Raw genomic sequence first — 14236 nt, forward strand, 5'->3', positions numbered from 1 at the left:
TCCTACTACTATTACCATTCCTAGTACTGATTTCAACCAACATGCTTGCCGACTCATCCGCAGAAAGTTCAGCAGCGGTCAATGGGAAAGTGTCAATTTGGTTGATATATACGACGTTGCACTACTTAATCACGTTTTTAAATATTTGCATTAGCATGGTCCGCCGACTTACGAAAACGTATTTCGTAGTCGAAGGATTGTAAATATGTAGCGTAATGTTGCATACAAAGTACAGGCCCTTAGTCTGGCTGAAAATCTTCGAAATGGCCTGGTTGTCGGTTATCAGCACGAATTTCCGAGAGATATTGGAAGACCGGAAAACTGTCAAAACGTATAAAAAATAATAAAAAACTTGCAATTAAGAAATTGACTTATAAAAGTAGTGATTAGAAGTCAAGCGTAATGTGAATAGATAAATTATTGTGTTTAATTCATCTTCAGAGGTGCTTTCTTTGCTTCAGAATTTCATTTTCACTAGGGGAAATGCACTAATTTTCGACCTACAAGAATTCTGTGCCAATTTTCGGATTTCCATACAAAGTAGGCCAAAATTGTATGGATGGGTCGAAAATTAGAGCTGGGTCGAAAATTGGTGCTTTTCCCCTACCACTGAAAAATTCCATCTATTGCCTTTACAGTTTCGAATATCTTCCTATTCAACCCCTGTTTATGAATATTGTTAGTCCTGTACAAGTAATGAACTTTATGTAATATTAAAACATTATGTAACTAAGACTTTGAATTGAGAATTACATTGAAAAATTATGATGTTACTGTCATTTATGTGATTGTTTTTTACCCCACATTAAAAGAGCTCACTTTACAAAGAGGAATCTTTCCTTTTTCAAAAACTCGAAATATTGTTTAAAAGGTGTTCAAAAAATTCGAATGTGTTTCCTACAAGCTGCATTTTTGTTCTGCTATAGCATAATGTATTTTTGTCAATTTTCCAAAATCATTTTATTCATTTTATTGTTCAATAGAATGAAAACAAACAGGCAAATGTAAGATAAATACTTAAAAAATAAAATTCTATCGCCTTGCCTCAACATACGAATCGTAAACTTCGCCAAAGCCTAAAACGCAACAAATCAGTCATCCACTGACGCAGTCCCGAGTGAAATTTGGGTGACTCAAGCAAAACCCATCAGCTTTGTCGTTGTCTTCTGTCCATTCTGCATGTTGGTTCAAATCTACATGACACCCGAACTGCAGTGTGACAGCCAGCCAGTCCCCCATTCGTCCCCTCATCATCATCATCATTCATATCGACGAGCGAGGTTGTTTATACATTCTACGTTTTTCGTTTACCCGATTTTACTTTCCACCCAAGTTCGCAAAATTGTGCAACATTCTCTCGAACCGAATCGATAGCTTAGCTACTCTTCAAATCAAGGCAAAATAAATCGTTCTATCTCGCAAAAATCCGTTGCAAGCATTGACGTTTCGCTGTACGGTGATGTTGCTTGCGAAATCGACAGACCCAATTTGCGGATGCTTTGAATTTCAAATGACATAACGTTCTTCGACGTCGACGACGACTAGACTCAACGCGACGGCTTCTAACTGCAAACGAATAGCGCACCGCAGCGAATTGAGGAGATTCTAGAGTTGTCTATCGTGTCGTTCGCCGGCAACTGTTGAGAATCAATTACTCCAAGCACACTGAGGTGCTTTAGGGGTGTTTGTCGAACAAAAACAAAACATAATTATGAAAAATAGTCTTAATTATAGCCTTCCTTGTGCGAGTCGTCGTGGTGCCAAAGGTGTCTCTCGCGTGGGCAGGGCCAGCGTACACTACAGTCGTTAAACGTGATTGAAACGATTAGGTTAGATGCCCAGCAAGGCCTCCATCTCCGTGTTCTTTTTTGCTGCCGCCCAAACGAAATTACACTAACTCATTCCTAACGCTTTTTCCTTCTGTTTCTCTGATTCGACTAATTTCAGACCTAACATGATACTTCCCATCGATCAGCGTGGTTCAGCAGCAGCAGTAGCAGCAATAGCTTCGTTGTCTCCCTCCTGGATTCCCCGCAGGCCTTCTTCGTCGACATCAGCAGCAGCAAAATCTACGGCGGAGGAATCGTCTGGTGCCAAATGGAACTACCACCGGCACCAGTCCTATTACAGTTTTTGTCCGCTAAAAACCTTCTATTGCAAAGAGATTATCAAGATCCGATCCGGCAGCTACGAGTACGGTTCGAATCGGTTGTGACGAGTGATTGCGATCCGGCTAGGTGTTACTCAAAAGTGATTCGTGTTAGTTAAGTGGGTGTGCGTGCGAGTGCGATTAGTTTATAGTAGCAGAATAGGTAGAATAATGTCCCAGCGGAAGAAGATCCTGTACGGGCTGTTTGGGATTATCATCGGGCTGTGCGTCGGTGCTCTCTTCCGGAACTATCGGACGCTGGAGATTGTCAGCATGTGCAACTCGATCAACAGCATGAAGCAGAAGTGTGAGTAGAATTTGATTAGTAGCTTATCATAAGCTCCGTTTTTAATGCATTCTGTGGAATCTTCGGTTGAGATTGGTGTTGAATTTTCTGTGTCAAGTATTTTGAAAGTTCGATAACGCTAAGGAATCTTATAAAAATATTTGTTTTAGGGTAGGTGTACCAGTCATGAACATAGTGGTTCCCCATTTCGCCATACGTGATTACATTAATGCCTGATAATTTAGAAAAAAAAATGTGTGTTGTAGTTGTTAGATTTAAGATATATCTTGATGTTAAAACATTCAAAAAGATTTAAAATGTGAAAGTTATCAAAATTTCACATATTTCCAAATAGGGAACCATCATAGCCATAACTGGTACACTTTCCCTATATGCTTTTTGATGATTTATATTTCACTGAGGCCTTAAGTGTCCGTAATATGAATCAAAACGGTATATCGATCAAAAGGACGTCAATGTACTCTATTTGTAAGGTTTTCACTAATAGAGCGAAAATGGTACAATGGCTTCATGTGCTTTCCCAACGGACGGACGTCCATGGCTGTGATCCATCATAAACCTCCAAACGATCATTTCTCATTTCACGTCTGCACATGTCCGCTTCACTGTCACCACCGTCACTGTTGTACAATTGTACATATGTAAGCAAAGCACGTCAAACATGTGCCCAATAATATTTGCTCTGCACTCGTGTTAGAAAAGCCGGAGGAGATGCACTCACAAAAACTGAGATGAAGTTTCAAACATTTTGAGGCATCACTGGTTCTAACATTACATATTATGAAGACTCAAGTTCTGTTTTTTTTTTACGTTACAGCCCTACTGAAACAGATCCCGCTTTTCAGTGTTCCTATAATCTCTTCCACAGTTATTTACTGGAAGCTTTCTATGCCAATCTACCATTTTTGCTCTTGTATATCGTGTGGCAGGTACAGAGATACTTTATGCCCAGGGAAGTCAAGGAAAATTTCATCAGAAAAAGATCCTGGACCTACCGGGAATCGAACCCAGATACCTTTAGCTTGACTTTGCTTTGAAGCCGGGGACCAATAAGCTCAGGAGGACCCCAAAGAAGTATTGCGACGACCATTTCGAACCAACAAAAGCGAAACGGGAGAGATCTTCAAGCGATTGCCGTCGAGACGAAAACCACGTACGCCGAGATTTGTTTGAATTTTCAGCGCACCAAGTGATCTTCCCGTTCTTTTCTTTTCTCCCATTTTTTTCGGGCATCTTTAAAAAAAGAAACGCCGAAAAAGCAGCAACCTGTTTAGATTTGGAGCTCTTTAATTCAGTTTTAACTTTTAAGAGCTCGTAACGACCTAACACTGCAAATTACGTTTTCGTTTCCAGAACGATTGGCCAGGCCAGACATGGCCTCCAACTGAGAATTGGTGAGAAAGGGGGGGGGGGATAACAGCCGCCGCACTCTTGAGATATGGCATGTTGTTTCGTGGAAGTTTCAAACCAAGCCAAGAATCGAGCGGCAATTTTCTCATCAGCTACAATTTAGCAATCATAAGTGGAGCGCTGAATTTGTTTCCCGCGAGCAGACTGAGATGTGGCTAAGGAGTGGATTGAAAAGTGACTTATGTTGCTTCATATTTATGTGTAGACACTTTTCCAAAAAAGTTTTTTTTTTTTTTCGTTATAATCTGTTGATTTTGTTATTAATGTCCATAAACAGAACATAAAAAAACGGAAGTTCATTAAAATCCACTTCAATATGTCAAGAGAATTGTGGTAAAGAATTTGAAATAATTTTCTTCGAAATTTAACAGATTTTTTACATATTTCAATATTTTTAGAGATTGGCAAGATTCCCGAAATTTAAGTCTAGTACACGACACTGAAGACGGCCTTAGAATTGACTCCAAATACGTGTATCTGTCAGAAGATCCAAACTTTAGTAGTATTGAATGGTATAATGCTAAATCCAGTTTGCTTCTTAAAATATCTTCGTTATCTCTTAGTTATTTGAAAAAAATATTTTGACAAACAGCATTTTAGTGGAAATAACATCACCACTATACAATCAAAATCAACATATCTGAGTTTCTTACAAATGTTTGCAACTTCTTTTCGATACACTCCTTATGGCTACCTCTCGCAAGCAAGGCATGGTGTGAGACACGAAGCTTTTAGAACAACAGAAGGAGGCAATTTTCTCATCAAAATTAAGAGCCATGATCCTCTCCAGCAGTAGTGGACGACGGTAGCGCTCGAGGGAGTGACTTTTCGAGAGCACCGAATGTGATTTAGCGCATGATTTTTGAAACGGACTTTGGGCGGTACGGCCTTCGAAGCTGGCGGCTTATAATTCAGAATGCTGAAGTACGCTTAGACATCGTGGAGCAAAGTTCTAAACGTAAGCTCAATTTTCTTTGCTCTTTGGATAGTTCCCAGACAACCAAAATGTACGTATAACCAAATCACCTTTTGCTTTATGCGATGCTTATATGTGCAAAGTTTCACGTATAAGATGTCGCGAAAAGGCCTTATGCGTACAAAAGTGGAGGCGATTTACGTACATATTTTATATGATGAAACATAACATGCAATGCGAGTGTGTAGATTTTCTTGCGAATTGGTCTATACTCTTATGCGACTTTATTTATGATAACAAAGTTTATTTGACAGCTGCTACGGATTGATCCGACTTACTTTGTAAAACTATGCGGAACAAAACGAAATGTACATATGAACTCATAAAATAGCGTTTTATGCGAGGAAACTCATCGATCAAACGATTTCAACCATCATTTAGTGCGGGAGTGATGCAGATTGTACAAATAAATGACTTTAGTCGTATACTGCTATGCGACTTCTGGTTGTCTGGGTTACCAAATGTACGGGGGTAATACACTAGCCTTAGCAGGATTTAAATTCGGTGCATACTCATACGTATAATTGATGTTCTGAAGCATCCAAAAGCTTCTTGGAATAAAGATAATAAGGCGAACAAGCGTATTCAGTAATATTCAGATGTTCAATATGCATTTTTCATCCACAGACCTCTCATGGAATCGAATTGGATGAGAAAATTGGTGCAATGAACGTTCTTGTTCGTCCAAAACTCCAAACCAAATCTATCGAGCGGAATTGGTTATCTGCTTGTAGGGATTGAGGTACCTCTCTACATTGAGCGATGATCAAGGATAAGAGATGAATTAAGCAGAAGGGCATTTAGTTTTAGTAACAATGAAAAACTAAGAAAATGGGAAGAGACGAGTGGCACGTCAGTTTTGTAAAAAGTTTCGAGCGACGAAATTCGGCTTATCGAATAATTAGTTTTGTATGTGCCGGTTCCTCCTCCGGACAGCTACAACATGGCGGTGAAACGATTTGAATGCCTGGAGCGAAAGATGCTACGTGATCCCGAGCTAGCGGATAATCTGAAGAATCATACAGCAGAGTACCAGCAGAAAGGCTACGCACATCGAGCGAAGAAGAGACAGAACGGGTGTCACGGGAAGTTCGTTCGATACATCAAAAAGGTGGATTCAAACTTAGAAACTGGCTTTCAAACAGTGCCGCTGTTCTACGTGAATTATCTGAGGAAGACCCGAAAGCGACCAAGAGCCTATACCAAAGTGCAGCGTAAAGCAGAGATCGAGTATTGGGAAAGCTGTGGTTCCCAAAAAAGATGAAGGAGGAAGTTCAGCGAGTGATGGACAGCGGAGAGCGAACAACGAAACGACAGATGCTAAAACGTTTGATGGGAATATTCGATCTGCTCGGATTTCTATGCGCATTGCTCGTCCACGGAAAAATTATACTACAGAACGTTTATTGGGACGAAACTATTTGATCGTTGGGTCAAGTGGTCCGGCCTGCTTAGTGAGGTCGGAGATCTTCCTATCCCACGGTGTTACTTCAGAGGAGCGACCGCGTAGATGTATGAGCACTTTCAACTACACGTCTTCGTTGACGCTAACGAAGCTGCCTTCGCCGCTGTTGCATTCTTCAGGGTGGTGAATGCTGCAGGAGAAGCTCTATAGCGGCTGCAAAATCAAAGGTAGCACCCCTAAAACCACTTTCGTTTCCTCGCTTGGAGCTACAAGCGGCAATTCTGGGAAGCCGCTTGTTGTCGTTCATCCAGGAGAATCGCAGCGTAAAAGTAAAGCAATGATTCATTTGGAGTGATTCACAACAACGGAGTATCGGAATGGCGTTGGGTACCTGACAAGCTGAACCCAGCAGTTGCCGCCACAAAGTGAGGACATAATCCATGCCCTGCGGTTACCGACGTGTGATTCAAAGGACAAGAGTTTCTTCGAGGTCCAGAAACGGGTTGGCCGAAGCAAGTGGAAGTATCGGACGAACCTGAAGAGGAACTAAGATCGTGTTTCTTGATGCGCGGTCCATTGATCCCCGAAAGTATAATAAACTGTACACGGTTTTCAAAGTGGCTGCGGCTTCTAAGAGCGGTAGCGTATGTGCATCGCTTCATTGACAACTGTAGGCGCAAACGTCGAGGGAAAAAACTGAAGTTGCTGCACCTAAGTCAGGAAGAGTTAAAGAAAGCGAAGAACACCTTGATGTGGACTGTACAGTGGCAGGAACTTCCTGATTGAATGGCACTCTTTTTGTCAGGGAAGACTCCGCTACCCAGAACGAACAGCTTGTACTGGCTGATACCCATTTTGGACGAGTTTGGAGTGACGCGCATTGACGGAACGATTGGTGCAGCACCGAATAAACAGTTCAATGTCAGATTCCCAGTGATCCTCTCAAAATCGCACCGTGTTACAAAACTAATAGTAGACAATTTTCATCAAATGTTTCACCACGGAAATTCAAAGACAGTTGTGAACGAAGTTCGACAGTTCGACCACATCTCGCGTTTGAGAGTAATGGGAAAGCTAGTTGCAGCTGCATGTCAATGGTGCAAGGTGACGAAAGTTGTTCCGAAAGTTCCGCGTATGGCGCCATTGCCCGTGGCTCGATTGTCGTCGTTTTCTCGCCCATTTACCTATGGTCTTATCCACTGGTGTACTAAACTGACTCGGTCGAAGAATTTTGACACTAGAGCGGGTCCAGATCACGTGGGGATCATACGGGAGCGTGCCCCGCTCAAGTGTCACAATTCTCAGACCGAGTGAATTTAGTACACCGGTGGATTAGACCATACAGGTATGTTCCGTTTTTATCACGTTCCGATTTCGTCAACAAATTATTCCGTTTTTATCAACAAACAAAAATTGTTTTTTTTTTCAAGATGTTTAGGATATAATCTAAATACGTACTTAAGAGAGTTGTAGAGACCTCTCTTTTTTCTTACATAACAAAGCATCAATGAACATAAGCATCAATTCTATGTAAATCAAACAATGTTTTATCTAAATCTCTCAAACTCTATAGCCTTGCCCAAATTATAGCATACAGCAATTGATTAGATCCTGCTCCAAGGGGTAGAAGAAGAGGTCCAGCAAAACTTGGCAACCTATGGAAAATTTTGGAATCTGTCTGATAATTTGAGAAACTATTGATACTGGACGTTCCCACGTCACGCATGTTGCCATCCCAAATTTGCTGGGATCTTTATCTTTGAGCAATCATGAATTTCTTCCCCTCATGGAGACCAACAGCCATAAAACTTTACAAAAAAGTTCCTTACCAAAAGTTCATATTTGGTGATGTTTGTTCTAGACTTTTGTGTTTTTGATGAACTTCTATATAAATCAAAATGGAATGGTGTTTGTATGTCACGAAATGGCTTGAGAACCGGTTAATAGACTTTTCATGATTATTTCACTGTTGCATTGGTCAAGTGTACCGACGTGTTTAAGTGAAGAAAACGATTTGAAAAATTATCTGGTATAACTGGAAAACAACTGAAAACTAATCTGTCGTTTTGTATGGGAGATTTCATGCCATTTTTCAGCAGCCTACTTGATGGCAAAACGAAGTTTGACGGGACCACTAGTATTTAATATTATTTTTACTTATCAAAATACTACAACTTAGGTTAGTTTATTGCCAGTATATTCGTGATCTAATGTAAAGCTTGAAGGGGATGGTGGCGCTGTTATAGATTGGCGATTAGTGACATCCCTGTTAAAGTTGGCAGTAATAACTTTAGAAAAAAGATCACCACATTCAATTTACTGATAAGATATTGGCAATTCAAAACACAGGAAACCCAAAAAATTCATTTCAGTTTGCAAAACTTTCGCAACATTACTCCTTATTTAATCGCCAAGTGGCCAAACATTCAAAAAATGTACACTACCCGTCATAAATACGGACTCACTCAAATAAGTATTGCAACACACAGCTGAATCACAGACAAACAGACGTCACACTCTCATCATTGTCTATCGACCACCTTTTTAACGGTCGATTCAAAAATATGGTAGGTGGCAAATCCACCACCTGCAGCGCTTGCATCGTTTTTGTTCGCGTTTGACGTTTACACACTACCGCCATCTGTTGGCCCGTCGGCCAAACACACCAATTTTAGCATTGGGCGTACATGTACTCGTGACTATGATTTTGATCGAAATTTGTTATAAGTGTTACGTCTGTTTGTCTGTGGCTGAATATTGAACCACCCTGAAAAGTTTAGCATCACCTCAAAACAGGTTAATTCACATTGCTATATCTCGAGGTCCTTACGACTTACAAAGAAGCGATCTTCAGCAAAGTTGTTCAGGGGATCAAGGACATCCGGAAAGCGAACAGTTTAGTTCGCGATTTTGCCGCTAGGTGGCGCAAGTGAGCATGTAAAATTGAGCATTTCAAACTAGTTCTAGCTTGTGATCCATAAGAGATAGAAAGTTCGGGTCTTCGGCAAAGTTGCTCAGGGGTTCAAGGACATTTGGAAAGCGAACAGTTTAGTTCGCGATTTTGCCGCTGGGTGGCGCTAATGAGCATTTCATACTAGTTCTAGCCTGTCATCCATAAGAGAAAGAAAGTTCGGATCTTCGGCAAAGTTGCTCAGGGGTTCAAGGACACCCGGAAAGCAAACAGTTTTATTCGCGATTTTGCCGCTAGGTGGCTCAAGTGAGCATGTAAAATTGAGCATTTCAAACTAGGCACTTTCAGACCTGCAGCACTTGAATATAAAGCGAATCAAACCTGAATCACTTGAATATGAAGCAAATCCGACATGAATCACTTGGATTTGAAGCGAATCAAACATAAATCACTGGAAATAAATCCTAAATCTCTGGAATATGAAATCAATCAGACCTGAATCATTTGTACATAAAGTGAATCAAACTTGAAACATTTGAAAATGAAGTGAGTCACTTGAAATCATTTGAACATCAATGAATCAAACCTAAATCAGTCGAATATGAGTGAATCAGATAAGAATCACTAGGATATGGATCAAACTGAATCACTTGATAATGAAATGAATTAATTCTGAATCTATATAAATAAAAATGGAATGGTGTTTGTATGTCACGAAATGGCTCACGAACGGGGCAACGGATTTGGATATTTCTTCCTCCATTTTGTTCGTCAAGGGTTCCGACGTGTTTGTGTGTATAAAAGTTTCAGAATGTTCACCGGGAAAGTAGGAGAAACGGGACTGAACGGAACTGTCATTTTGTATGGGACGATTCATAGCGGTTTTCAACAGCCTACTAGATGGCAAGACGAAGTTTGCCGGGACCACTAGTAACTTAATAATAAAGTGAATCTGACGTGAAACACTTGCGGGTATGGAGAGAACTAAACTTGAATCTATTGAATATAAAATGAATCAATCCTGAGTCACTTGAACATGGAGTGAATTTGACATGATTTTTGTTTACTCCATATTCAAGTCAAGAATTTCTTGAATATACAGTCGACTCTCCACAACTTGATATTCTATAACTCGATATACTCTATAACTCGATCGATTTTTCGGTCCCTTTAAATTCCCATATATCGTGCTCTCCATAAGTCGATATTTCTATAACTCGATATCTCCATTAGTCGATGTCACGTGAGAGGAAAATTTCCCTCCATAACTCGATATCCATTTTAAAATTCTTCTTATACTGGGAAACTTGGACTTTTTCTTGTCTGGAAGTGAATAAATACTTGCAAGTTGTAATAAATGTTTAAAACATTAAAATAAAAAAAAATACGTAAGGAAAAAAATGTGATATTTGTTTGTAAAATAATATCAATAAAATATTATTGCTTTCTTACAGAATTAATCATATATGTATTGGAAATACTGAAATTTGTTTCTTCGATTTTGGGATTTTTTGCGTTGGTATATTCTATAACTCGATAGTTCTATAAATCGATGGTCCCTTGAATATCGATTTATGGAGAGTCGGCTGTAGAGTGAATCAAACCCGAAAGACATGAATATAAAGAGAATAAGGCATCAATCACTTGGATATGAAGTCAATCAAACTTGAGCAATGAAGAGATTCTGACTTGAATAATTTGAATATGATGAATATGAGTCCTGAATGACTCACTCGCACATGGAGTAAGTCATACCAGAATCACTAGCATATGAATCAGATATGATACACTTGAATATACATTTGATCAGACCTGAATCACTTTAATTTAATATGATTCCATCCCTAATCACTTCAACTTCCAAATGTCAAAGAATTTCTGAACAGCATTCTGGAAATTCTATCTTATCAAATTCATAATGTTAAGGTACAGTCATCCCTCCAGAGTAAACTGTTTCCTGGATGCCCTTGACTTTCCGAACAACTTTGCTGAAGATTCAAACTTCCTTTCTCATCTGGCTCGAAAAATAGAATTTGTTTCATATATTTAATTAAATATGCATACTAGTGCAACCTAGTGGCAAAATTAGGAACCAAAAAATTTGATATTTGGATGTCCTTTACTTTATTTCTGTTCTTTACTTACCGAAGACTCGAACTTTCTATATCTTGTGGATCGCAAGCTAGAACTAGATCAAAATGCTCAGTTTTACATGCTCACTAGCGCCACCTAGCGGCAAAATCTCGAACCAAACTATCTTCCGGATGTCTTTGACTTTCTGAAAAACTTTGCCGAAGATTCGAACTTTCTATCTCACGTGGATCACAAGCTAGAACTACAGTCATCTCTCCCTTACTCGATATTGAAGGGACCATCGAGTTAGGGAGATATCGACTTACAGAACACAAAAGCAGTGCAACTGCGTTCCAAGGGACCATCGAGTTAGCCATGAAAAGCAACTTTTACTATGGTTCTCTAACTCGATATCGAGATACGGAATATCGAGTAAGGGAGAGTTAACTGTAGTTCAAAATGCTCAATTTTACATGCCCACTAGCGCCACCTAACGGCAAAATCGCGAACTAAACTGTTCGCTTTCCGGATGTCCTTGATCCCCTGAACAACTTTGCTGAAGATCGCTTCTTTGCAAGTCGTAAGGATCTCGAGATATAGCAATGTGAATTAACCTGTTTTGAGGTGATGCTAAACTTTTCGGGGGTGATTCATTATTCAGCTGAGTGTTGCAATACTTATTTCAGTGAGTCCGTATTTATGACGGGTAGTGTACCTTGGCAAAAAAAACTCTCAGTTGATAACTGCAGCTTAATGTTTATAAGAACACTAAGCTGAGAAAAAGACCCTTTCTCATTTGGGATGTTATGCCACAAAGAAGAAGTAGCAGAAGGATGAGGATGAAGTTGTTTCTTGTATAATCTTTATTGAGAAAAACAGTGATCAGCTTGACCCACTTCCTTGTAGTTATTTTTACAAACATGACGCACCTTATGATGCAAAGGACATTCAAGTGACTGTCGTTTTAATATTTTATATTATATTTATTAAAATTTTAACCAAAAAAACTTAAAGAAAGATTTATTACAAAATCATATTGATTGATAGGAGTCTGCAATCAACTTTCATTACGAACCTATTAGAATGAAAAATCTAAATGCTCCTCACAGCTGCTAAATGCACAGTGCATTTATATGATGAAAATGTGTATTATTCCGACAAAACTACAATTTTTATTTCAAATTTCTAAAATATTTTGTCTAAAAAAAATTATTCCGTTTTTGTCAACTGAAAATTGCCGATCGTTTTGATAAAAACGGAACATACCTGTACTAGCATTGATTTCTTCGGACTATTCTCGGTGAAAGTGAGAAGGGGGGTTTGACAACGATGGATTCTCCTGTTTATGTACTTGTCTCACCACCCGTGCCGTCTATGTCGAGGTAACACAGATCCTATCTATGCCTTCGTGCGTTATAGCCATACGTCGGTTCGTCAGTCGCCGAAAAGCACCGGCGAAAATTTATACAGATAACGGAACCAACTTCCAAGGCGCTGAGCGCATGCTGCGTAATGGAAATACACGGCGATCTGGCAGCGAAGTTCACCAACATGGATAACCTAGTGATTTTTTAATCCACCAGCGGCACCCCTTATGGGCGGCGCATGGGAAAAGATGGTGCGGTCGGTTGAGTCAGCTATGCAGGCATCCTACAACAGCGACAGGAAGCTGGATGATGATGGATTGGAGACGTTGGCCGTCAAAGCGTAGGGCATTGTCAACAGCCGTCCTTTCACCTACCTGCCCCTAGACGCTGCTGAAGGAGAAGCCTTCACTCCCAATCATTTCCTGCTAGGTAGTTATAATGGAGTTCGCCAGCCTGCGGTACAATTCACTGATCCTTCTGGAGTCTGATGCAACAACAACTGGACGTATTCTGGAAGCGTTGGACTCGGGAGTATCTCCTGATGTTGACCAGGCGGATGAAGTGGTTTGGCGATGTGGAACCTGTAGCTGTGGGAAATCTGGTTCTCGTTGTGAATGAAACCCGAAAATATGGGACAGTTCGCCAAGCTGTTGTCCAAACTGTGAGGGGTATATTGCTAAGACCGGTATCGTGTTGGACGTTGAGTCGTGTGGTAAAACTGGAACCGGTGGCCAGTCTGACAGGGGGAAGGATGTTGCTGCGCGTTGTTGACGCAACTGAACAACCGAGACACTAAGCTATAGAGCGTTCGTGAACGTAATTATAGTCAATTGCGCTGTTAGAAAATGCAAATTTTAATAAATTTTCAATAGTTTTAACGAAAAGCTTCTAGTTAACTGTCAATTTGATTGATATACATTTGTTTTTTCTACACCACTAGCGCATGACGGCTCACCATAGTAGCATGTCCGAAAGAACTTGAAACTATTGAAAACCAGAGCTACAGGTCCAAAGCCCTGATAAAGGTGGATGGTTGTGATGGCTATGACCGTGGTCATTATGTAAAGAACAAACGGACAATGCTGTGTCGTGTCAGCACCGATGAGGCAGCCCCTTTAGCACGATGTAGGTAGCGCAACCCTGGTTAGGTGGCCTATCGAAGACTCTTCACCAACCAAGAAAGGCAAAAGTAGAGCAAACGGATTGATTTTACGGCAACAGACCCGGCAACGAATAAAGGACAACGATTGGGAAGTTGGATCTTGGAACGTGAGAACTTTGAATGAACCCGCGCGTGTTGGGCTCCTGGCTCGTGAACTGCGGAATGTCGGCGTGAACGTGGCAGCTATCCAGGAAATACGCTGGCCGAGAACCGGAGAACGCGAATTCCGAGCAGTGGACCCCATCGCCAACACTTCATTCAAGTACCACATCTACTACAGCGGTGGCGACAGAGCAGAACGTGGAGTTGGCTTCATAGTGATTGGGAAGCAGATGAAGCGAATTATTCGGTGGAAACCGGTAAACGACCGAATCTGTGTGTTGAGAATGAAGGGCAAGTTCTTCAACTACAGCCTGATCAGCATATATGCGCCAACGAACGATAAGCCCGATGACATGAAGGATGAGTTCTATGAG

General features: G+C 40.5%; 1 protein-coding gene across 5 annotated transcripts in view; it reads left to right on the forward strand.

Annotated features, from left to right (window-relative positions):
• LOC5568027 (chondroitin sulfate synthase 1) overlaps positions 1 to 14236 on the forward strand; it is an 88564-nt gene that overhangs the window by 44598 nt on the left and 29730 nt on the right. For 4 of the 5 annotated variants that reach the window (XM_021842136.1, XM_021840455.1, XM_021839830.1 and 1 more), the window contains one exon: positions 1948 to 2456. In XM_021842136.1, the coding sequence (XP_021697828.1) occupies positions 2321 to 2456 (136 nt within the window). In that variant the 5' untranslated portion in view covers positions 1948 to 2320. Of the gene's footprint in view, positions 1 to 1737; positions 1830 to 1947; positions 2457 to 14236 lie in introns of those variants that run through there. The other variant, XM_021841572.1, reaches the window with a different exon arrangement.

Source organism: Aedes aegypti, chromosome 1 (assembly GCF_002204515.2).
Source record: "Aedes aegypti strain LVP_AGWG chromosome 1, AaegL5.0 Primary Assembly, whole genome shotgun sequence".
Lineage (NCBI taxonomy): Eukaryota > Metazoa > Arthropoda > Insecta > Diptera > Culicidae > Aedes > Aedes aegypti.